The sequence below is a fragment of the Salvia splendens genome, chromosome 16 (genome assembly GCF_004379255.2).
Source record: "Salvia splendens isolate huo1 chromosome 16, SspV2, whole genome shotgun sequence".
Classification (NCBI taxonomy): Eukaryota; Viridiplantae; Streptophyta; class Magnoliopsida; order Lamiales; family Lamiaceae; genus Salvia; species Salvia splendens.
This window is the reverse complement of record NC_056047.1, coordinates 9,770,720-9,794,635: the sequence shown is the minus strand read 5'-3', so window position 1 is coordinate 9,794,635 and position 23,916 is coordinate 9,770,720. Positions and strand designations below refer to the sequence as shown.

General features: G+C 38.9%; 1 protein-coding gene and 1 pseudogene across 1 annotated transcript; one reads left to right on the top strand and one right to left on the bottom strand.

Moving 5' to 3' along the window:
* Positions 1-16,522: 16,522 nt before the first annotated feature.
* On the bottom strand, positions 16,523-18,929 carry LOC121772665 (probable leucine-rich repeat receptor-like protein kinase At1g68400). Its single transcript, XM_042169854.1, has 2 exons — positions 17,455-18,929; positions 16,523-17,283 (listed from the first exon to the last, which is right to left on the bottom strand). The coding sequence occupies exons 1-2, from the start codon at positions 18,743-18,745 to the stop codon at positions 16,685-16,687; spliced, it is 1,890 nt and encodes a 629-aa protein (XP_042025788.1). The 5' UTR covers positions 18,746-18,929; the 3' UTR covers positions 16,523-16,684.
* Positions 18,930-20,680: 1,751 nt separating this feature from the next.
* LOC121772008 lies at positions 20,681-22,937 on the top strand (annotated as a pseudogene).
* Positions 22,938-23,916: the final 979 nt, after the last annotated feature.

Genomic DNA, 23,916 nt, shown 5'->3' with positions numbered 1-23,916 from the left:
TTCAGGATGTATACTATATAAAGAGAAATGTTCCTTGGAAATCAAATTGATACTAGTTGAGTCCTTGCATTCTTTATGAGTGTCTTGTGACTCTAATCTCAAATTTATTTCCTCCAATTTTGTCGGTGACTCTCAGAAATACGGAGTAACAGGTGCTAATCAGCGTTAACCACGCATTAATTTTTTTAAAAAATTAGTGTAATTTCATACTCCGTACTAATTTAATAGAATCAACGCGTTTTAAAAAATACTCCGTATTGAATTAGTTTGATATCATTATATTTACAATTAAATAGTACTACTCTTAAAATAAAAATTAATTTATATTCAATCAACACATATCTAGAATGAAATCTTAAAATTGCCAAAAATCTATAAGGCATAAGGAAAATGAAATCTTGAAAATATCTCAAATCTATAGGCATAAGGAAAAAGACACATATATTTATGTTAGTTACTCCATTTCTCAACGTCTAGACGTCTACAATTAGAAAAGAACAAATTGGCTAAAGTTTACCAAGATTAAGGTTAATACATTAATTTTTAAATAGCTGATTATATTATAATATTAATATTTTTCTCATTTATTTTATAGTACTAATAAACAGTGTTTTTATTCTTTTCTCCCTTATATATGTAAAATAAACCCTCATGAGAATATTCATTCCTTCTCGATGTCAACCAAGGCACCACCATCGCCGCTTTCCACCAACCTCATCGGCCACCTCTTCTTAATCGTCTCCGCCCTCACAATCGGAATTATCCTCTTCTTCCATAACAATACCTACTAGTACTCAATCGTCCCGCAAGTCTCGAGCAGGCAGTTCTTTATCTTCACCGCGCAGTCGTCGCCGCCGAGCTTAGTGCATGGGCTGAGCGATGAAGAGCTGCTGTCCAGAGCATCAATGGCGCCTAAAATCCATCAATCGCGCTTGCCAAAGATTGCGTTCATGTTCTTGACGAGAGGGCTGGTGGTGCTGGCGCCGCTTTGGGAGCGCTTCTTCAAGGGGAGCCAAGGGCTTTACTCGATTTACGTTCACTCCAATCCATCGTTTAATGGATCGGAGCCGGAGGGTTCGGTGTTTCGTGGCCGGAGAATTGCTAGTAAGGTTAGTTCAAATAATTCTGAACTGTCATAATTAGGGTAATTTAGGCTAGGCTATCATAATAATTTTCATTATTTATGAATTATTGTACCAAACATATAGTTATGATAACTCCCTATTATATTTAGTTACCAAACACACAATTAAGACAAATTAACTAGTCGAAATAATGATAACTATCATAACTGTATCATGTTTAGTAATTTCCTCTTTCTTAATAGTATTCTTATTCTGATTATTTGTTAGAAGCAATTTCCAAAAATGTGAGATTATATGTAAATTACTCCAATGACTGCATTCATCATGCCTGATCCTACTAAATACTAATACACGTTAATTTTGAGTTAAATATTTATTATTTAATGTTTAGTAAAGAATTATTGTAACGCCCCACTTTTTGAACTCTAATTCTCGAACCCTAAAATTTTTGCATTTAATGCTTTTAATGTCGTGAAATCTGTAGATTAATTGGCGAGTAATTTTAGTTATTTCATATTGTTGTGACCTAGTTTTGAGTTGAAGTTTTGACTGTGCGTTGACCGAGTCAACTTTGTTGATGATGTGACATGGCTATTTGAATAATTGATGATGGGTGAATTCATTTATTTTTCGAATATTTGATAACTTGAATTATGAGCTCGAAATGGTAATGATGAAATCACAGTTGTTTTTACATAAATCCTTTCCGTCAGGAATATTTTTGGACCCAATTCCGTGTGAGTACAATAGATTAAATAAATAAAACAAGTGCAATCTTGTGGAAAAATAAATTGTGGGCTACACAATTTAAATAAAAACAAAGGGTTCCAAGAAAACAAAGGATCCCAGCACAGATCTCCTCTATCTCTCTACCGTGTTTATTCCTCCCAATTTGCAAATTAATTTTTACCAAATAAAATTAGCAATTAAATCTCAAATTAAATTATGAAATCAAATATACACAATAATAAACTTCACAAGGTTTTTCCTCCACTCTTCAATAATCTTCTAACTGCTCCAAAAATGAAGCACCAATCATCCTTAAATTCCGAATCGATTGGAAATTAATAACCCAAATTACTTACCCTCACTGCAAGGCAGTTACTCTAAGCCCTACTCCAAATTTCAGTCCGCCTCCATCCTATATACAACATGCTTCACTTTCTTCAACCTAACAAACAAGTCTCAGAGAAGGCTAGAGAGAAGAAGAGGAGCCGATGAAGAGAATTCAGCCCGTCTACCCTTCTAGCTTTCTGTTGAACAAAGGTAACTGCTTGCCTTCTCTCTTTCTCAAGTTCCTTTTTAACCAACTTACTGAACCTCTCCGTTAGCAATCAGAACCAAACTCGAGTGAAGAAGCCCTTCATCCGTTGCTCTTATATCCAATTCGTTGAAGATCGATTTGTTAAAGGTATAACCTTTCTCTAACATCAAATCTCATACCTTGCATCTCACGTAATACCCAACCAAATTATTAAATCAAAGCAATCGAACAATCTAAGAACCGAACTGTAAAGGGCACGAAATCAAAATTTAGAACTTAACTTGCAGAGTTGTAATCGGGGCTGCCGGGTAGCGACGTAGCGGCTGCTACGGCGCCGGGCGACTTCGAAGCAGCGACGGACTCCGACGAGTACATGGATTTATCTGATTAGGGATTTCTGTTTAATTTGAGGTTTTTCTCTTCAATTTAAGGATCTTGTTTTGTTCTTCTTGTGAGAGAAATCGAGTGGGAGAGGGAGAGGGAATTGGTGTGTGCTTTTGAAATCTCCAATTTGAGTGTTTCAAATTTGAGAAATTTGGGCGTATTCTTGGAAGAACTTTGAACGAAATTGAACGAGAGAGGGGACCAGCAGCTTTTGTTGGAATGGGAATATTTTAATTCTTGGTTAATGTTTGATTTAAAATGGAAGTGTACTGTGTTGGAAAAAGGGAGTATTCGTGTATGTTTGCATGTTGGGAATGGGAGTATACTTTTTATTCTTTATTAAATTCTTTTTTTGTTTTGTAAAAGGGATGTGGATTGTTTAATTAAAGTTTGGGCTAGTTCTTGTAAATTTTTGGAAGTGGCCGTACCTATTTAAATCTTTAGGCTTGGCTTGGAAGTTTCTGTTTCTGTTGTTGGACTAATTGTTGGTGAATAGAATCGAGCTAATTAAATCCTCGTGGTTCATTTTATCTTTTCGCAAAATAATTGGAGACATAGGATACATGCATCTTATTTATTTAATTTGAAAGTGTGTTGATTTATGTGTTATGTAAATTCTAAAGGTGATATCTCGCAAGAGAATCGTGATCGCAAGGGAAAGAAAATAATTTTGGATTAAGCACTCAAGGTGGACTTTCTTTTAAATAAGGACAATGTCCTAACTATTTTATCGATGGGAATGAAATGTGAATATGTTATCATGCCAAAATTTTGGTTTTAACGCGCCTATCTGAAATGGCCTTGCCATTATTATTTAAATCGAATTCGGGTCCTTGTAGGGCCGCAAACCCTACTTGAATTAGTGTACACCTATGGTACACCGTGTGCCAGCGTACGGGTTGGCCGGTCTAGTGACTTGGTTTGTGGCCACATTCCAAGTCATGTATGAGCAGATATGGTTGACGTCTATGGGAAAATGACTGCGCAGTCGTGATTTTTGAACAATGTAATATTTTGGTGCCACGGGCCTTTCAAAAGCTAAAACCCCGATGGTTACCTAACAATGGCATGATAAAATATAAATATTTTTGATAACTTGTTTTCGGCATAAGTCCACTGAGTATTTTATAGTACTCAGCCCTGCATGTGTTTTCCTTATGTGCAGGTTGAGCGATGACGAGTTGGGTGGTGTTGAGCTTAAATTGAAGTCTCGTTGGATTTATTTTGAACTCCAAGGGGCGTCGTGTCTTCATACATGGCGTCACTCTTACTCTTGAATGTTTCCGCTGAATTATGACTGATTCTTCCTCAATTATGTTACTGAACCCTCTTCCATTCTTGGACTACTAGTTTTGATAATTGTTGACTTCAGATTCAAATGTTAAGAGTTTACTCTGATTTTCTTTCGTTATTGAATATTAAATATTTTGGTCAAACTCTTTATTGAAACCCTAGAAAATTTTCCTTTCATAAAGTCCCTTTGGTCGCGACCTCCCGCATTTATTGACCCTAGAAAGGGCGGTCGTGACAGTTTGGTATCAGAGCCTTAGTTCTTTCCGCTCTGGACTCAAGAGCCTCATTGAGTTGTAGTCTACCCTTGTGTTGATTGACTAAGTGCTAAACGTCAAAGGCTCAACACCACAACTCGTCACGCCCAACCACGAAAGAAGAGGTAAGAATATTTTGGCGACTTTTGAAATGAATTACTAAAATTTTTGAAATTCAATGGAAAAATGGTTCCTTGTGAAAATGACAATTTTGAGCCTATTGGAAATTTAAAGTAAATGCTATGGCTTTTGGAAAATGATGTGGTCATATGAGACGTGAGACACTATGGGAGTATGTGATTGAAGGTGTTGAATGTGATAAATATTGAAGTGTGAATATGAATCGCATGCTTGAGGCGGAGACTTTTTATTTCATATGTTTGAACTGCGAATTTAACTTGAAGGACATACATGTTGATTACTTGAGCGGCAATTTTTTTTATGCCTCTGTGGTCGAAATTGCATGATTACGAAACTGTGAATTCAAAGCATGATGAGTGCATAGTTGCAATTTTGTGATTGTGATACAGATGTCCATGAACTGTATGATTTATGAAATGTGATTCCATGGTCGATGGATTGTCTGAGTTACTATTTTTAAATATTAATATACGTTGGATGAAATGCTATGGAATGCCAAATGGTTTATATGGATAAATATGTTTGGTTGCGCAATGAATGAATGACCTTTCATGTGATGATAATTCATGATTGATGAAGTACGAGGTATCGTATAGAATCATTATGACAGTGAAATGTGGAATTTTGAACTTTATTGCAAACATAGAATCCATATGAAGCTTGAATTAAGCAACAATCGAATATGTGTTGAGGTATGAGACTATGAACTATGTCCGAGAAACATAGGGTGCCTAAGAAGTATGCTAGGCTGAACGTGCTCGAACATAGTTGTAAATTGATAACTGCAATATCACTTTCCTGAGTGATGGGACAAACGAAAACATATACTTTGAACTATACGGATTATTATAACTGCCTATTGTTTTCCCTGGATGAGAAGAACAAAACGAAAAGAAGTTTCTAACGAGATCAAGACAAGAAGAAATGTTAGGTGATGTATCCTTACAACGACAAGAAATTCTGCCTGCAATCAAATAAAGTGAATGCAATCGTGCATAACATGTTAATGCTACGACGCGTTACAAATATGACAACTCTTATGACACGTTAAGGCCATGAGGGTTATTAGCATGTTTTAATGAGAATGACTGCTATGGCGTGCCAAAAACAATATGAAGATGTGACATGCAAGGACAGTTAATTGTTGTAATGACACCAAGAATCTTGACTTCGAACCTAGAGTTTTCGAGAACGCCTCTATTATCTTCGGGAAACGACAGAGTGCCACCTTTGTAGCTAGAATGGATGAATTTAATTAACAGTACTTACTTGGATTCTCAGAAATTTCTTTCTATGAAGCTCCTTGACAATGGTATTCTTTTCGTGCACTTAAAACTTTTGATTGACCCGCAATTTGCAAGTGATGCATCACTGTTTCCTTAATGAAAGTAGTGACTCATTCTTGTTCCTCTTGAGTCAATTCCGGTGCCATTTTAAATCAAGGGCAATTTCAATAGTGATCCTCATGTTGAAACCCATTCTGATCCAAGTAAGACTGTTAAATAGACTTCTAAATTCTTGATACAAGACTCTCAAGAAAGACAATGGCTCGATCTCTGCAAACAAATATGGGGAATAAGTGTCAAGAGACACATACAAAAAAAAGAGATACATCAACAACACGAGGAGTCAAATATATATGCATCTATACTTAATTGTAGCAAGCAGCCGAAGAATCGAACGTTATGCCATACCTAGATATTAGGTCTTGAGAAATAAAAAGCTGAGAGAAGCCGTGTACACCAAATGATCACGTTTTTCTGCTAAAAATTTATGTAAGTGGTGATCAAGGGATATGCGGATAACAACAGAAAGTTGTGAGTCAGAGTATTTAAGATCATCGCATAAGATCGTCACTGTACGATAGTATTGGAATGAAAATACGAGCACCCCTGATAGATTAAGATATACGAACGAAGGTCGTCGACGAGAGGAAATCGTCCAGCAAGTGGCGAAAATGAATCAACTAAAATGGGAAACAATCAAAAGGAGGAACGCGTGCTAGTACCATCACCATCACCTCCTCCACCTAAGCCAGGATGACATATTGAATAATTCTTCTAAAGCAAAATCCTCCTATCTTCGATGGGATAGGAGAGCCAGCAAAGGCCGAGACTTAGATACGCGCATTGGAGATCAGCTTCGAATTCATCAAGTGCACTGAGGAAGAGCGTTGATTTGTGTAACCTACCAACTCACGGATTCGGCCGAATTTTGGTAGGACAAGCAAAGGACCATGACCACTGAGCAAATAGATACAATGACATGGGAGGACATTATACGGAAAGGCGAATACAGCTGACTTTTACAATCTCAAACAAGGGTGCATGCCAGTGACAGAATATGGCCGCACACTTGCGACATGGCTCGGCATGCACCCTAACAAGGGATACCAATAAGAAGATGGCTGAGAAGTTCCGTTCGGGCTTAAGGCATGAGATAAGGATAGCATTTGCCAACCTTGGAAGACTTACATGCGCTGGATCGTTGACCCGCGTACTAGACGTGGAGGAAGCTATGCCCAAGGAGAGGGCGATGTGAAACACTACACTGGCACTGCCTCCACCACATTCTTCTCGAGAGAAGGGAAAGTGGGATGAGAATAAGGCTCCCTATGAAAACAAGGGATACCAGCCCATCCAAAACCAACCAAAGTATAGGGGAGTACAGGCTGCATCGAGTCAGATGGGTGATTTCCAACCCAAACCCCTTCAATGCATCGTTTACTCGTACTATCATTTTGGGAAGTGTAGAATTCATAATACTATCAAGCCTTTTTTTAACTGTAGTAGACATAATCACTTTTCTAGAGAGTGTCCAAGCAAAAAGGTGGGGACGGAGTTAAGGGAGAACAATCAAGGACCCCGTTAGCAGTTAAGAGGGGATATTGATATAATTTGGGAATAAATTGGTTACCCTTGTATTTTGCTACTAATCGTTGTAAGGAGAAACAAATATTATTACAAGCCCCTGGAAAGGAACCAATTGTGTACCAGGGAATCATGACGAACCGAAAAACGTCCATAATCTCCGCACCCCAAGCCACTACGATGTTGAGAAAAGAGCGTCCTGCCTATCTTGTCTATCTACAAGGAGATGAGAAGAAAGAAAGGAAAATGGAGGATGTTGTTGTGGTACGAGAATTTTCAGACGTTTTTCCTGAAGCTTTGCCTGGCCACCGCCAGATCGACAATTGGAGTTCACAATCGACCTAGAGCCAAGGTCGGCACCTGTGTCTAAGGCCCCATACCAAATGGCGCCTAAAGAGTTGGAAGAACTCAAGATACAACTTCAAGAGCTTATGGACTTGGGTTCATTAGACCCAGTGTTTCACCGTGGGGCGCACCTGTGCTATTTGTGAAGGAGGATGGGTCGATGAGGATGTATATCGACTATAGAGAGTTGAACAAAATGACCCTCAAGAATAAATATCCACTGCCGAGGAGAGATGACATATTCGATCAACAACGAGGAGCCGGTGTGTTCTCAAAGATTGACTTAAGGTCCGGATACCATCAATTGAGGGTCCGAAGAGAAGACATACCGAAGACCGCTTTCCGCACAAGATATGGTCACTAAAAGTTTGTGGTAATGCTGTTTGGATTGACGAATGCACCTGCAGTATTCATGGATTTGGTGAATCGAGTATTTCACCCATACTTGGATAAATTCATTTTGGTCATCATAGATGATGTACTCGTCTACTCGAAGAATGAGAAGGAACACGAGGAACACCTGCGAATCACTTTGGATACGTTAAGGAGTGAGAAATTGTACGCCAAATTCAGCAAGTGTGAGTTTTGGCTTAAGGAAGTAAACTTCATTGGTCACATTGTGTCGGTAGAAGGAATTCGAGTGGATCCCACCAAGGTTGAGGCAGTACAACAGTGGAAAGCACCTTCAACACCAAACGAGATTCGGAGTTTCCTAGGCTTGGTAGGATACTACCGAAGGTTTATAGAGGGATTCTTCAAGATAGCGAGACCCATGACCCAACAACTCAAGAAAGGGGCAAAAGTAAATTGGACCCTGAGTGTGAGGCAAGTTTTCAACTCTTGAAGGAGAAGCTAACTAGTGCAACTGTTCTAGCCGTGTCAGAGCCTGGAGTGAACTACGTGGTATACACGGACGCTTCGAAGGTGGGACTTGGATATGTGTTGATGCAAAACAACAAAGTGATTGCTTACGCATCCCGACAATTGAGGCCAAGCGAGTTGAACTATCCAACCCACGACTTGGAGTTAGCAGCGGTAGTACAAGCCTAAAAGATTTGGAGACATCATCTCTAAGGAGTCCGATGTGAAATCTTTATGGATCACAAAAGCTTGGAGTCCTTTTTTTTCATTCAACAACAGAGATGGCTCGAATTGGTGAAGGACTACGATTGTGGAATCAACTACCACCCCGACAAGCAAATATAGTGGTAGATGCTTTGAGCAGGAAGAACCAACCCTAACTAGCCACTTTTCTCACCGAAGAGGGAAGTCTAATATGCTAGTTTAGTAAGATGTGGTTGGAAGTGGTAAGAGCACCTGAAACAGTGGAAGGCCAAATCGTCAGCTTAGTGGTTAACCTTGGTCTAAGGAAAATAATTGTGGAAGCACAAAGGATAGATGCAGAATAGGAGGAAATTCGTGTAGAAGTGAGAACTGGCGAACCTGGGAATTTCAGTGAAGAAACTGATAATGCTCCCACATTCGAAGGAAGGCTATGCATAGCGAATGACGAGGAACTCAAAAATGAAATCATGAGAGAAGCACATGAAACTCTTTACACCGCCCACCTAGGAAGTACAAAGATGTATCAATACTTGAAGAAGTCAATTTTGTTGAATGGTAGGAAGAGGGACATAGCATCATTTGTTGAAAGATGCTTAGCGTACCAACAAGTGAAGGCTTTGCATCAACGATCGTATGGAAAGTTGCAACCACTAGAAATTCCTGAGTGGAAATGAGAGCACTTTGCCATAGATTTTGTTACGGTATTACCGAGATTCTCAAGAGGGAACACTGCCGTTTGGGTGAATTTAGACCGACTCGCCAAGAGTGCACACCTCATCCTGATTTCCATAATCTATGGATTGAACAAGCTGGCTCCAATCTACACAGAAGAGATAATTCGACTACATGGAGTGCCAGTGACAATCACGTCTGACCGTGACTCGAAATTCACTTCAAGATTTTAAATAATTTTACAGCGAGAGCTAGGAACTCAAATGAATTTTAGCACAACGTTGCATTCGTAGACTGATGGATAGTCTAAGAGAACAATCTAAATTCTTAAGGACATGTTGAGAGTCGTAGTGCTCGACTGAGGAGGAAGTTGGGAGGCAGCACTTCCACTGATTGAGATCGCCTACAACATGGCGCCGTATGAGGCATTATATGGAAGAAAGAGTAGATCCCCACTCTACTGGGACGAATTGGGCAAGAGGAGGGTATTTGGACCCGATGCAGTCAAAGAAGATTATTGAAATTATTCGGCAAATTCATAAAAAGATAAAAAAAGCTCAAGACAGACATAGTCATACTCGGATGTCCGACGAACTGACTTACAATTCCAAGCTGGCGACAAAGTTTTCCTGAAGGTATCTCCGTAGAAAGGGATAACACGATTTGGCGTCAAGGGCAAATTGAAGCCGTGATTTATTGGGCCTTACGAAATTCTTGAAGGAGTGTGCCCCGTTGCCTATCGTTTGGCGCTACCACCCAACCTTGGAAATGAGCACAACGTTTTTTTCGTGTGTTGCAATTGCAAAAAATACGATCTCAACCCAAAGCACATGATCCATTACGAAGATGTCGTCATGCACCTGAACTAGAGCTACGAGGAGAGACCCGAATCTATTTTGGACCGAAAGATCCAGAAAGTGAGAAATAAATCTATAGCTTGCGCCAAAGTACCTGGAGAATGAGGATAAGATAAAGGAATTGTACCTTGAACTCTTTCCTTGAGCGTAGCAAATTTTGGGACGAAATTTTGTTAAGGTGGGTAGGATGTAACGCCCCACTTTTTGAACCCTAATTCTCGAACCCTAAAATTTTTGCATTTAATGCTTTTAATGTCGTGAAATTTGTAGATTAATTGGCGAGTAATTTTAGTTATTTCATATTGTTGTGACCTAGTTTTGAGTTGAAGTTTTGACTGTGCGTTGACCGAGTCAACTTTGTTGATGATGTAACATGGCTATTTGAATAATTGATGATGGGTGAATTCATTTATTTTTTGAATATTTGATAACTTGAATTATGAGCTCGAAATGGTAATGATGAAATCACAGTTGTTTTTACATAAATCCTTTCCGTCAGGAATATTTTTGGACCCAATTCCGTGTGAGTACAATAGATTAAATAAATAAAACAAGTGCAATCTTGTGGAAAAATAAATTGTGGGCTACACAATTTAAATAAAAACAAAGGGTTCCAAGAAAACAAAGGATCCCAGCACAGATCTCCTCTATCTCTCTACCGTGTTTATTCCTCCCAATTTGCAAATTAATTTTTACCAAATAAAATTAGCAATTAAATCTCAAATTAAATTATGAAATCAAATATACACAATAATAAAATTCACAAGGTTTTTCCTCCACTCTTCAATAATCTTCTAACTGCTCCAAAAATGAAGCACCAATCATCCTTAAATTCCGAATCGATTGGAAATTAATAACCCAAATTAGTTACCCTCACTGCAAGGCAGTTACTCTAAGCCCTACTCCAAATTTCAGTCCGCCTCCATCCTATATACAACATGCTTCACTTTCTTCAACCTAACAAACAAGTCTCAGAGAAGGCTAGAGAGAAGAAGAGGAGCCGATGAAGAGAATTCAGCCCGTCTACCCTTCTAGCTTTCTGTTGAACAAAGGTAACTGCTTGCCTTCTCTCTTTCTCAAGTTCCTTTTTAACCAACTTACTGAACCTCTCCGTTAGCAATCAGAACCAAACTCGAGTGCAGAAGCCCTTCATCCGTTGCTCTTATATCCAATTCGTTGAAGATCGATTTGTTAAAGGTATAACCTTTCTCTAACATCAAATCTCATACCTTGCATCTCACGTAATACCCAACCAAATTATTAAATCAAAGCAATCGAACAATCTAAGAACCGAACTGTAAAGGGCACGAAATCAAAATTTAGAACTTAACTTGCAGAGTTGTAATCGGGGCTGCCGGGTAGCGACGTAGCGGCTGCTACGGCGCCGGGCGACCTCGAAGCAGCGACGGACTCCGACGAGTACATGGATTTATCTGATTAGGGATTTCTGTTTAATTTGAGGTTTTTCTCTTCAATTTAAGGATCTTGTTTTGTTCTTCTTGTGAGAGAAATCGAGTGGGAGAGGGAGAGGGAATTGGTGTGTGCTTTTGAAATCTCCAATTTGAGTGTTTCAAATTTGAGAAATTTGGGCGTATTCTTGGAAGAACTCTGAACGAAATTGAACGAGAGAGGGGACCGGCAGCTTTTGTTGGAATGAGAATATTTTAATTCTTGGTTAATGTTTGATTTAAAATGGAAGTGTACTGTGTTGGAAAAAGGGAGTATTCGTGTATGTGTGCATGTTGGGAATGGGAGTATACTTTTTATTCTTTATTAAATTCTTTTTTGTTTTGTAAAAGGGATGTGGATTGTTTAATTAAAGTTTGGGCTAGTTCTTGTAAATTTTTGGAAGTGGCCGTACCTATTTAAATCTTTAGGCTTGGCTTGGAAGTTTCTGTTTCTGTTGTTGGACTAATTGTTGGTGAATAGAATCGAGCTAATTAAATCCTCGTGGTTCATTTTATCTTTTCGCAAAATAATTGGAGACATAGGATGCATGCATCTTATTTATTTAATTTGAAAGTGTGTTGATTTATGTGTTATGTAAATTCTAAAGGTGATATCTCGCAAGGGAATCGTGATCGCAAGGGAAAGAAAATAATTTCGGATTAAGCACTCAAGGTGGACTTTCTTTTAAATAAGGACAATGTCCTAACTATTTTATCGATGGGAATGAAATGTGAATATGTTATCATGCCAAAATTTTGGTTTTAACGCGCCTATCTGAAATGGCCTTGCCATTATTATTTAAATCGAATTCGGGTCCTTGTAGGGCCGCAAACCCTACTTGGATTAGTGTACACCTATGGTACACCGTGTGCCAGCGTACGGGTTGGCCGGTCTAGTGACTTGGTTTGTGGCCACATTCCAAGTCATGTATGAGCAGATATGGTTGACGTCTATGGGAAAATGACTGCGCAGTCGTGATTTTTGAACAATGGAATATTTTGGTGCCACGGGCCTTTCAAAAGCTAAAACCCCGATGGTTACCTAACAATGGCATGATAAAATATAAATATTTTTGATAACTTATTTTCGGCATAAGTCCACTGAGTATTTTATAGTACTCAGCCCTGCATGTGTTTTCCTTATGTGCAGGTTGAGCGATGACGAGCTGGGTGGTGTTGAGCTTAAATTGAAGTCTCGTTGGATTTATTTTGAACTCCGAGGGGCGTCGTGTCTTCATACATGGCGTCACTCTTACTCTTGAATGTTTCCGCTGAATTATGACTGCTTCTTCCTCAATTATGTTACTGAACCCTCTTCCATTCTTGGACTACTAGTTTTGATAATTGTTGACTTCAGATTCAAATGTTAAGAGTTTACTCTGATTTTCCCTCGTTATTGAATATTAAATATTTTGGTCAAACTCTTTATTGAAACCCTAGAAAATTTTCCTTTCATAAAGTCCCTTTGGTCGCGACCTCCCGCATTTATTGACCCTAGAAAGGGCGGTCGTGACAATTATGGACTATGATGTTGACTGATGTAGGAGGTAGAGTGGGGGAATGTGAACATGGTTGAAGTTGAGCGAAGACTACTAGCAAATGCCCTTCTTGATTTCTCAAACCAATACTTTGTCCTTGATACGAGATATCTCAATATCTCTATTATTTTGTCTATCAATTATTTTCCATAACTTTCCATATATGCTTATGATTATTTTCTTGATCCCTAAGTTAGGGTATTAGAAAATTAGTATTATAAATAGGACTCTTTGTTCTCTTTTTATTCAATCAATGAAATAACATATTTTTCCTATCTTTTTTGTCTTTTCGCAACCCTAGTTTGGAGCTGATCCCGGGGAAAGTCCGAGACGTCCACTTTTATCTCTCCGTCGTCGACCTCTCGCCGCCGCCGGAATCTTGTTAAGGGAGTGCACCCTTAACAATTGGTGCTTTCATTTAGAGGCGATGTGCCTCCCTTGAACGCATCGAGTTCGATGCACCCCTAGGGTTTGAGCGACACCCTTCATTCAAATTCAAGAAAGGAGCGGTCGCCGGCAGAGACGGCGTAGTGACGGGCGCCGTCAAGAACGCTGGGATGTAGGGCATGGCTACCTCCAATTGATGCACGTTCGCGCGGTTGTAGGGCGGCTCCGGATCGGGGCGCGCTGATTGTCGCGGCGAGGGAGGCCGACGAACGTAATCGTCCATCCTCGCCTCCATCCTGGCCATGCCAGCGCGATCAGACGCTCGAACATGATGTGAATTGGATCCATGGGTTGCGAGGCTGCTACCGCCGGCTGCAACACCGAATCTGATTTAGAGGGCAGCGAACACATAGGGTCTGTGCGCCTTACTCCCGCTGTGAAATCGGACATGAGTTCATCAATGAAAGCACCAATTGTTAAGGTTGAAGTTCCCTTAACAGGATAAACGGTAGTCGCGGGAGCTTTGCCCGTCAATCAAATCAAGATTTAGGATTGCTAAAGAAAGTAAAACACGATAAAAGGAAAATAAGATAATTTGATATTTCTTGAATGATGGAAAGGAATAACAAAGTCCCTCTTTATAATACTCCTACGAATAACCTAACTTGGTGAAAAAGATAACAATTATATGGAAAAGATATGATAATATAATAATAAAGATATGGGAGATATTTTTGAAGATATACTCGTATCAGTCCTCCTCTCTGAATCATGTATCCCTCTCTACAACTTCTCTACTATATACTCCTATTTACTCAACTCAACCCACAACTTCGTGGAGTCTTACGATCTAGAGGGGTCCGTGGGGCGCGGCCGTTACAGCCACGACATGGGCCCCACCATCACGCTGGACAACCGGAGGAAAGGGTCCCAGTGGTTCCAGATGGACAGAAGTCTTGCCTTAGAGGTAGTTTCAGATAAGACGTATTTTCCGATTTTCCAATACTACTGCAACGGTTCGTTCTACGCGGACGAGCACTACTTGCCGACTTTTGTGAGCATGAAGTTCGGGGAGAGGAACGCGAACCGGGCGTTGACTTGGGTCGACTGGTCATGGGGCAGGCCCCACCCCTCAAAGTTCATTAGGCCGGATGTGACAATGGGAGGAAGACAAATGTTTTTGGAGAGGCTGAGGAGTGGGAGTAGTTGCGAGTACAATGGGAGGAAGACAAATGTTTGCTTTTTGTTTGCAAGAAAATTCACTGTAAATGCTTTGGATAGGCTGTTGAGGTTTGCACCTATGCTTATGCATTTAAGCAATTAGAGGAAGTACTTTGGTAGGATGCCGGCCCCTGCATTTTACATACTATTCTTTTTGTTAAATTAGTACTCATGTTTTTAAATGAATTATTCTTTATTACTAACTGGTATTGAATCGTATATTTGAATATCTTTTTCCGAATCGGGAAAGCAAATATTCTCTTTATTTGGAATTAATTGTTTCATGCCATCAAAAAGTAGAGAATTTCGAATTAAGTGATTCATGCCATAAAAAACTAATTTGTTGTCCTTTTTTTTCAATACGCGAAGACTATCGAACATTTACTGGCAATTCAAACTCAAGTGGAAGGAAAACTACTCATCTTAGGACAATTAAAAAAATTCAAAGTTATTATATAATTATCTATTTAATTAAAGTAAAGAGATTGACTGAAATTGACCAAACTTTAATGATTTTATGGCAATTTTCCCTTTAAAAATAGTCCACTCATATTTTAATGGGATCCACCACATTAAAGCTACATACTTCTAGAAATAGATATCTTCTAATTTTGGTGTGTAACCCAAATAGAAAAAAAGAAAATATTTTTCATGGGTAAAAAATAGAGAGTAATATTATTTCAAATATCATCAATGGACAAAAATGTCCTTAAAATTACAATGGCAAAAGAGTCACAAAAAGTGCATAACCATATACTCCCTCCGCCCGTGAAAACATGTCTTATTTTACTATTTTGGGATGTCCATAATTTAAAATTCAATTTATTTTTCTCAATTTTAGGTAAGGGGACTCACCATTCACCCAACTCATTACACTTACATTCTATTATAAAACTAATACATAAAAGTGAGGTTCATTTTCCACTAATTTATTTTGTCGTTTTTCTTAACAAAGTCAAATAATTTCTTAAAATCTGTGTCAAGTTAAAATGCGAATATAAATGGCGGAATGAGAAAAGTATATGAAAATATAACTAATCGGTTCCATAAAAATGAATATTTTTTCATTTTTTGTCCTATAAATATTGTTTATTAATTTTATCTTTAATGTGATGGGCTGTATTCTTTACTAATTTCTTTCAATTATGTTTTTTAATTTTATCTTATATTTTACCTTATGTGTGTTATCTCAAAACAATCTATTTCAATTAGACAATATTACCTATACGTTCAGATCAACCCCTTAGTATTACACCCTCCTCCGTCCGGAAAAAAAATAGCCTTATTTTATCATTTTAGAAAAACATAAAAAATAGTCTCATTTCTTTAAATGAAAAGTCTTTCTCATACTTCACTTATTTTTTCTCTTCTCTCACATACTTTATCTACTTTTTCTTCACAACTCTATTACTTTACCTATTTTTTCTTTGTAAGTATCTCTTTTATCTTATCTACTTTTTCTCTTTCTCTTTAAATTGCTAAATTTCTCATTCAACTTCGTGTCGTCCACAGATAGGACTATTTTTTTTTTGTCAAGAATGGAGTAATAAAATTCATCGGGACTACGAATATACAAATTCTATTTGCTAGACAGTATGTTTGTAGTAATACACTCTATATTTGCGTAATAATTTCATCTGCGTTCGAAATAGATCAACCCTCTTAGCTATTCAAGTAAATAGCTCTCACAAAGGAAACTACGAAACATTCGAATTCCATCAACAATCTATGAAACTAAATTCAGTTCATTCTCAACAACCCCCTTAGCTATTCAAGTAAATAGCTCTCCCAAATGAAACTATGAAACATTCGAATTCCATCAACAATCACAAAAAAAAATATGATAACAAAAACCTCCAATCACTCACTCGCCAACTCTACGTGAGAGACCACCGGCGAGTCCTCCGCCGTCCCCCGTCGCAACTCGTCAATCATCTTGACAACATACCCCATCTTAGGCCTATGCTCCGGCGAAGCCTGCGCACAAGCCAACCCAATCTGCAGCAGCCCTACCATCTCCTCCTCAATATCCTTATACCTCATCAGCTCCAAATCAAACACCTCCGCCGTCCACTCCTCCCTCACCACCGACTGCACCCACCGCGGCAGCTCCGACGCCCCGCCCTCCACCGTCGCCGGGAACTTCCCCGTCAGCAGCTCCAGCAACAGCACCCCGAACGCGTACACGTCGCACTTCTGCCTCAGCTTCCGCCCTTCCGAGGCTTCGGAGGGGCGGTAGCCGTTTGGCTTCGGGTTCCCCGAGAGAGCGGCGAGGCCGGTGTCGGATACTCTCGCGTTGCCGTCCCCGTCGATGAGTATGTTTGTGGATTTGATGTTGCCGTGGACGAGCCTCAGAGATTTGCAGGTGTTGTGGATGAAAGCGAGGCCTCGCGCGGCCCCGGCTGCAATTTTTAACCGTGTTGCCCAATCTACTGGCCTTCTTCCCGGCCCTCTGTTTCCTGTAAAACATTGTCAATCATATGTTAGGATCGGGGATTGTCGGGGATCCTCGACCACACATTATTTATTTTTAGTTAATAAAAAAGACTTTTATGACCAAAATAAATTACTACTACTACTAATTAATTAATAAAAAAAGGAAATACGGAGTAATTAAAAAAAATCAATACCGTGGAGCAGCCAGAAAAGGTTGCCATTAGGCATGTAATCATAGACTAACAATTTCTCATCTTTGGCAAAATAATAAGCTTTGAGTTCCACCAAATTAGGATGCTTCAGCTTTCCCAACACCTCCATTTGCTGCTCGAATTCCTTTTTTCCGGTGGCCCCCAAATCCTTCAGCCGCTTCACCGCCACTACATTGCCGTCGTCCAGAACCGCTTTGTACGCCGTTCCCAATCCGCCTTTTCCGAGCATCTCCGCCGACGCCCTCAGCAAATCCTCCAGCTCAAACCTCCTCGCCCCCTCAAAAAACACGATCTGCCCCTTCTCGTGGCACGATTGGGCCGGGTTCGGGTACGGGTACGGGCTCGACGAGTAGGCCATCTTATCGCTGCTCTTCCCCGACGGCGAGGAATCCAGCTCGTTAGCGTAATTTCTCCAGAAATAGCAGTAGAGAAGCATGGAAACCAGTCCTAAAACCAAGATATCGCCTATTATTATTCCGATTATCGCCAGCGACCCGAATTTCCCTCGCTGAGTATCGCCGGGTTTTATCTCCGCGGCCATTCCGGTCGGGGATGAGGAAACGGTTGTATTTGGGCTGGCGCAGTTTTTCAAAGGCGGGCCGCATAAAGCCCGGTTGTTTGCAAACGAGGAGGGCGGGTAAGCCGAAAGTGAGTCGGGTATCCGACCCGCCAGCCCGTTTCCAGACACGTTGAAATCATGCAGGTTTAGTATTACCAAACCCGGGAGGGGACCCGAGAACCCGTTTCCATCGAGCCGCAACGTGAGCAGACGGGTCAGCCCGTTTAGGGAGGCAGGTATGGAGCCAGAGAAGGTATTATAGGAGAGGTCGAGGCGGTAGAGGCCGGAGAGAGAGGTGAGGGAGGAAGGGAAGGGGCCGGAGAAGCGGTTGTGGGAGAGGAAGAGGAGCTTGAGGGCTGTGAGGCTGGAGAGGTCGGGGATTTGGCCGGAGAAGTGGTTTTGCTTGAGGCTGAGGACGCGGAGCTGGGTGAGGGTGGAGAGGGAGCGCGGGGGGAGGCTGCCGCTGAGGCCGAGGTTTTCGAGGATTATGCGGGAGACGCTGCTGCGGAGGCAGGTCACGCCGAGCCAGGAGGCGGTGCAAGGATCAGTGGAGGCGTTCCACGAGGTGAGGACGGCGTTGTCGGGGTCGGCTGCGGATTTAAAGAGGAGGAGGGAGCGGAGGTCGGGTTTGGGAGGAGCCGCTGCGTCGGCGTACTGGATAAGGACGAGGAGGAAGAGAGCGGTGGTCGTATACTTTAATTTTGAGACTGACATTGTTGAGAAGCGTAGTGAATGTGAAGAAGGTATGGAATGCAGCTTCTTTTGATCTTATACATGAGTATTTATAATATTAAAATGTTTAATAATGTTATAAATTCACATAATTGATCATAAGACACACATAAATTCGGTTAGCAACTTAGAACTCATTAAAGAATTAGGTAGTAGGAGAATATAAAATAAGGTTGAACGCATGGCATATTTGCAATCGAATGTAGGACATAATAAATGCCAACAGCAAATTTAGGACCGTTGGCGCCGGTATAGTGAAGATAGTGATTCACATACTTGTTTGTTTTTTTGCTGTTTTTATGTAAAACATGTGTATAACATTTAATCAGTCTTAAATTCGTTTTATGTGTAATAAATTGTCGCCCATGAGAAAGGTAAATAACGAATTTGATGAGCTGAACTCGAATAATAACGATTTTTGAATGATGCAAATTTGACACATTTACACTACAATTCTACAAACACCTATATTCCCCGAACAAATCACTCACACATTTTAATACTGTATTTTCAGCAATAAGATAAACTAATAAATACTTTATGGAGTAATGTTTAAAAATGATTCAAACTTTTGAAATTCGTATTCTTATTTTGAACTGCAGTCACGTACAGTCATTATGGTTCAGCTCAAATAAATACTAAAACAATGCCTATGGTTAAAGCTATACACATACAGGGTACATTCAATAACCGTACATTTCCTGTATTTCCATAATACTATTTCTATTTTTTTAGACAAGTGGAGAATACAACTTTTGATATGCTCATCTTAAGTCTTAAGCAACACTACTAGAAAAATTACCTTTCATGGCACTTGGAAATGTGAGGAAAAACGTATTCACATGGCACTTCAACTTTAGTGGCACTTAATACCAATGTCACACAGAGTGGGTGTAATGATAGACTACACGTAAGGAAAGAACCACTATTACTTCACTTTAAAATGTCAGGAAAATCCTTGTGTAATGACATTGGAAAGAGTAGTAACATGTTGTTTAAAAGTACACTAACTTTCTACCGCTGAAAATTTACAAAATGCATCCTATAAATATTTATAATTGCAATTTCCCCTACAATTGTCTATAATATATATTTTCCACCTACAAATTTCTATAATTTATACTTTTACCTTCAAATATTTATAAATTAGATTTTATCCTTTAAATAATTAAAATCTACATTCTTTAAAATATATATAATCCATATTCACTTCAGACATACAAAATTCATATTAAACTATTATTAATCATCCAACAAAAACTCGTACTAATAAAATGACATATTGGAATATAAATAAGTCTAAAGGTCTCATATCACAATGTTACGTGCTTTGAACAAGCATCCCAATCAATGACGTGTTAGTCATCTTTTTCTTAAACTACGCACTAACAAAACTAGCTAGTACATAAATTTAATCATAATCTCTCCAAAAGAACATAACATTTGTAGGTATATTGTTTGTTTCCCTAAATATGTGATCCTCCTCTACCTGTCAAAAGAACAAAACAAATAATAATATTAGCACTCCAAATTATAGATATTCCAAGTCATATATGAAATACGTATGAAAGGGTACACTGGAATAATGCAATACACACGACATTGGATTTATGGTCCTCATTTCCATAATATCCTAACAAAACAATAGTCAAAGTACAATATGGGAAGAAAAGTAAAAGTCAAAATTAATCCTTTATAGAAGTAACATAATAAAAAGCATAAAGCAAGACTGGTCATACAAATAATATATAGGTTAATTAAATTTACAGTATTTAGCATCTGAATGTAATCGAGAAATTATCAATATGTAATTCTTCCATACCTCCTTTAGTGGCTCTATTTTTCTTGCAGATGTCCTCTTTAAGCAACTTTCCTCGTGTAATCTCTCCACTTTTGAACTTTTTCTTCAACCTGCACTAATCAACACAGACATCAGCCTAAAATAACTAAAAAATTGGATGAAGTAGAAAAAGTGATGAGACCTTTTGAGTGGGAAGAGCAGAAGATGGAGTTGTAGTACATGATGCATGTATAAACAAGCAAAGAAACAAGACAAACAAAGAAGCTGCTTTCACACACATAAGATGAGTGTCATTATGTACCTCATGTTTCTGCAGCCAAGTACCTTCATACTCTTCTAGAGCCAATGAGTCATGAAGTACAATTATCTAGGTAGTACTGCACTTACAGGAGCAAGGCTCTTGCAATAGGAAACAAAATATACATAAGTCTCACTATTAAGTTCGGCTCTAATATGAAGCAAAAAACTTTTATATCCTTAAATACTAAAGCACATAGAAATCTAATCAAAATAATTCCAAAAAGTGCAGTCACTGTAATACTAAACTTTAGCAATTCTACAAAATAAATACAAGCATCTTTTGCTGATTTATGGCCTTGGATTTTATACCATGTTCTATTTTTGATAAGATTCCTTCTAAGCATTACAGAATTTCTAACATCTAACATAAACTGACCTTACCTTAAACTCATATATTGATAGAGTATTGGGTATCATCGCATTAGCTTCATCAAGAGTATCACCAACCTCAACTTTATACACACAACTGTGTGTAGCATACACTTGGGAAGATTGAAGAATTGAAGATGTATATGTCCAACTAGAACTTGTTATGACCATAACATTGGCTACAAGCCTACACCTGAAAACAAATAATCCTTGACTGATCTCATAAAGACCAATGACAAGACAAAAGCATATTTTAGAATATTATATTTTACTCCAGCTAGATATGAATCCATAGCTAACTTATTGCCAGTTATAAACAACACAACATTGTAACAATTGAGTAGAAGGGCACTGGCTAAATACAATTTTGCTAGCATTCTAAGTCTTGCACTCACTCTTTGCTTTGTATCTTGTTTAATTAGACTCCATTAATCATCAGAGAGTGTTTTCTCAAGAAGCTCAATCTCCATATTCTCCATTCTTGCAACATATTGCATCTTTCAAGCAACCTTCTAACTTTAAGGTTCTGTGGCACATATTACACCAAAGTTCAGCACAAGAACTATGGCTATTAAGAGAAAGCTCATTATTAGAATCATGTAACTCACCTAATTAGACCTACCAAAAAATCATAAAACAGAATCAGGGCAATCGAGTAATTTGCAGTCAACGAACAAAGACGCCCAATCTTAAAGCAAATGCAAGCATGATTGTTATCAATTTTACACACCAATTTGCAATTCAACACAAAATTATTACAGACAATACGATAAATCAGAAGAAATACCTACATAAAAATACCTATTTCTCTCCATTATTAATCTCTCCAGTACCTCACGGCCAATTAGGAAATCCATGGAATAAGAAATGAGATATTTCCTTAATTACGTAAAAATCAAACCTCGAACTCCAGGGTAGCCGCGGTCACTGAGAATCCATTCTCTGGAATGCTAAAGATGTTCTTTGCAACAAAATTCTGATATGAGAAGGAAATTTATATTCCGGTGGGATTGGGCAGGGCATATTGAGGGAATGAAAAACTATGATAGGAGAGGATTTGGAATCAAGGGGAGAGGGACGTCAATTTTTGGGGGAAAAGTGAAATAGTTGTGGATTGTGGGAAAGCTAGCGGTTCTATGTTTAGTGCAACTGATCCCAAATTTTAATCGCCTATATCGCCATCAACAAATTGCAATCTCCAAAACCTAGCGCTAGCAATGGCCCGCACAAAGCAAACCGCTCGCAAATCGACCACCGGCAAGGCGCCGCGCAAGCAGCTGGCTACCAAACCCGCCAGGAAATCCGCTCTGGCCACCGGCGGAGTGAAGAAGCCCCATCGCTTCCGCCCCGGAACCGTCGCTCTTCGTGAGATCCGTAAGTATCAGAAGTCTACCGAGCTCTTGATCCACAAGCTCCCGTTCCAGAAGCTTGTTCGCGAGATTGCGCAGGATTTCAAAACCGATCTGAGGTTCCAGAGCTCCGCCGTGGCGGTGCTTCAGGAGGCGGCCGAGGCGTACCTCGTTGGATTGTTTTGAGGATACCAATCTCTGCGCTATTCATGCTAAGAGAGTGAAAATTATGCCTAAGGATATCCAGCTCGCGAGGAGAATTAGGGGAGGGAGGGCGTAATTGTTAATTGCTATTTTGATTTGTGGCTCTTGGAAATATGTAGTTGCATAGCCTTGGTGGTTTTCTGATCTGATGTGTATTGGAAATTTATGTTAATGAAAATCGATGAATGCTTTTGCTGTATTAAAAAAAAATGTTTAGTGCAACTGGTTTTTATATTTAATAAAATTATAATGATGATTTTGATTACAAATTTTATGCCACATTGTATAAAAGTGTCACTAAATGTGTGTCATCATGGCATTTATATATAATCGTGGTATTAGTATTTAACAAAAACGTAGTGAAAGGTTGATGTAGTGACTGATATTGTATAATGACAGCTTTATAAAAGTGTCATAAGTAAGATGTAGTAATAGGCAATTTTTCTAGTAGTGCAAAGGTGCCTATAGATATATAGTGTATGATTTTTTACAGTATATATGCAATGAATAAACTCAAGGTAATAAGCAAAATTATAACAATATTGTTAGAGGAAAGAGTTTGAAAGAAGTAATGAAAGCGAATATAATGATGAGATTCTTAAGGAAGCTCTCCTTCTCCAGGAATATCTTTTGCGTTTTTCAATGTCATTCTTTTCTTCTATAGTAGCTTCAAAAGGTGCCATCTTGTTTGAATACTCATTTCCTTCTTATTTAGTAATGTTATATTTATTCAAAAAAAAATTAAAAAAAGATTAAAAGTTATAAAGAGATGTAATTGGAAAAAAAGAAGATTTTAGAAGAATTTGTGTCTGAATGGAAGCACGTTTTCCAACGGAAGTAAATTTTGAGGATTAAAGCAATGTCATAAGTATGTTTGTCTGGGAGCCTCTCGGTAGGATGAGAGAATAGCTAATTATCCCCTAATAAAGTACTCCGTCCATCCCGCTTTAGCAGTCCCAGTCACTTTTAAGCATTCGTTTTGTAAAAATTATAGTTAAAATGGATAAATGGTAAAGTACGAGAGAGAATAACGTAGATAAGACTCTTCTCTACATTATTCTCTCCCTTACTTTACCATTTATCTACTTTAACTATTTATTATCATTTTTACAAAATGAGTGCTTAAAAGT

Excerpts from the sequence above, each read along its gene's own strand:
- LOC121772665 (XM_042169854.1), bottom strand. The coding sequence starts at position 18,745 with ATGTCAGTCTCAAAATTAAAGTATACGACCACCGCTCTCTTCCTCCTC. Across the intron at positions 17,284-17,454 it reads CCTTTTCTGGCTGCTCCACG|GAAACAGAGGGCCGGGAAGA; the intron begins GTATTGATTTTT and ends AATGTTTTACAG.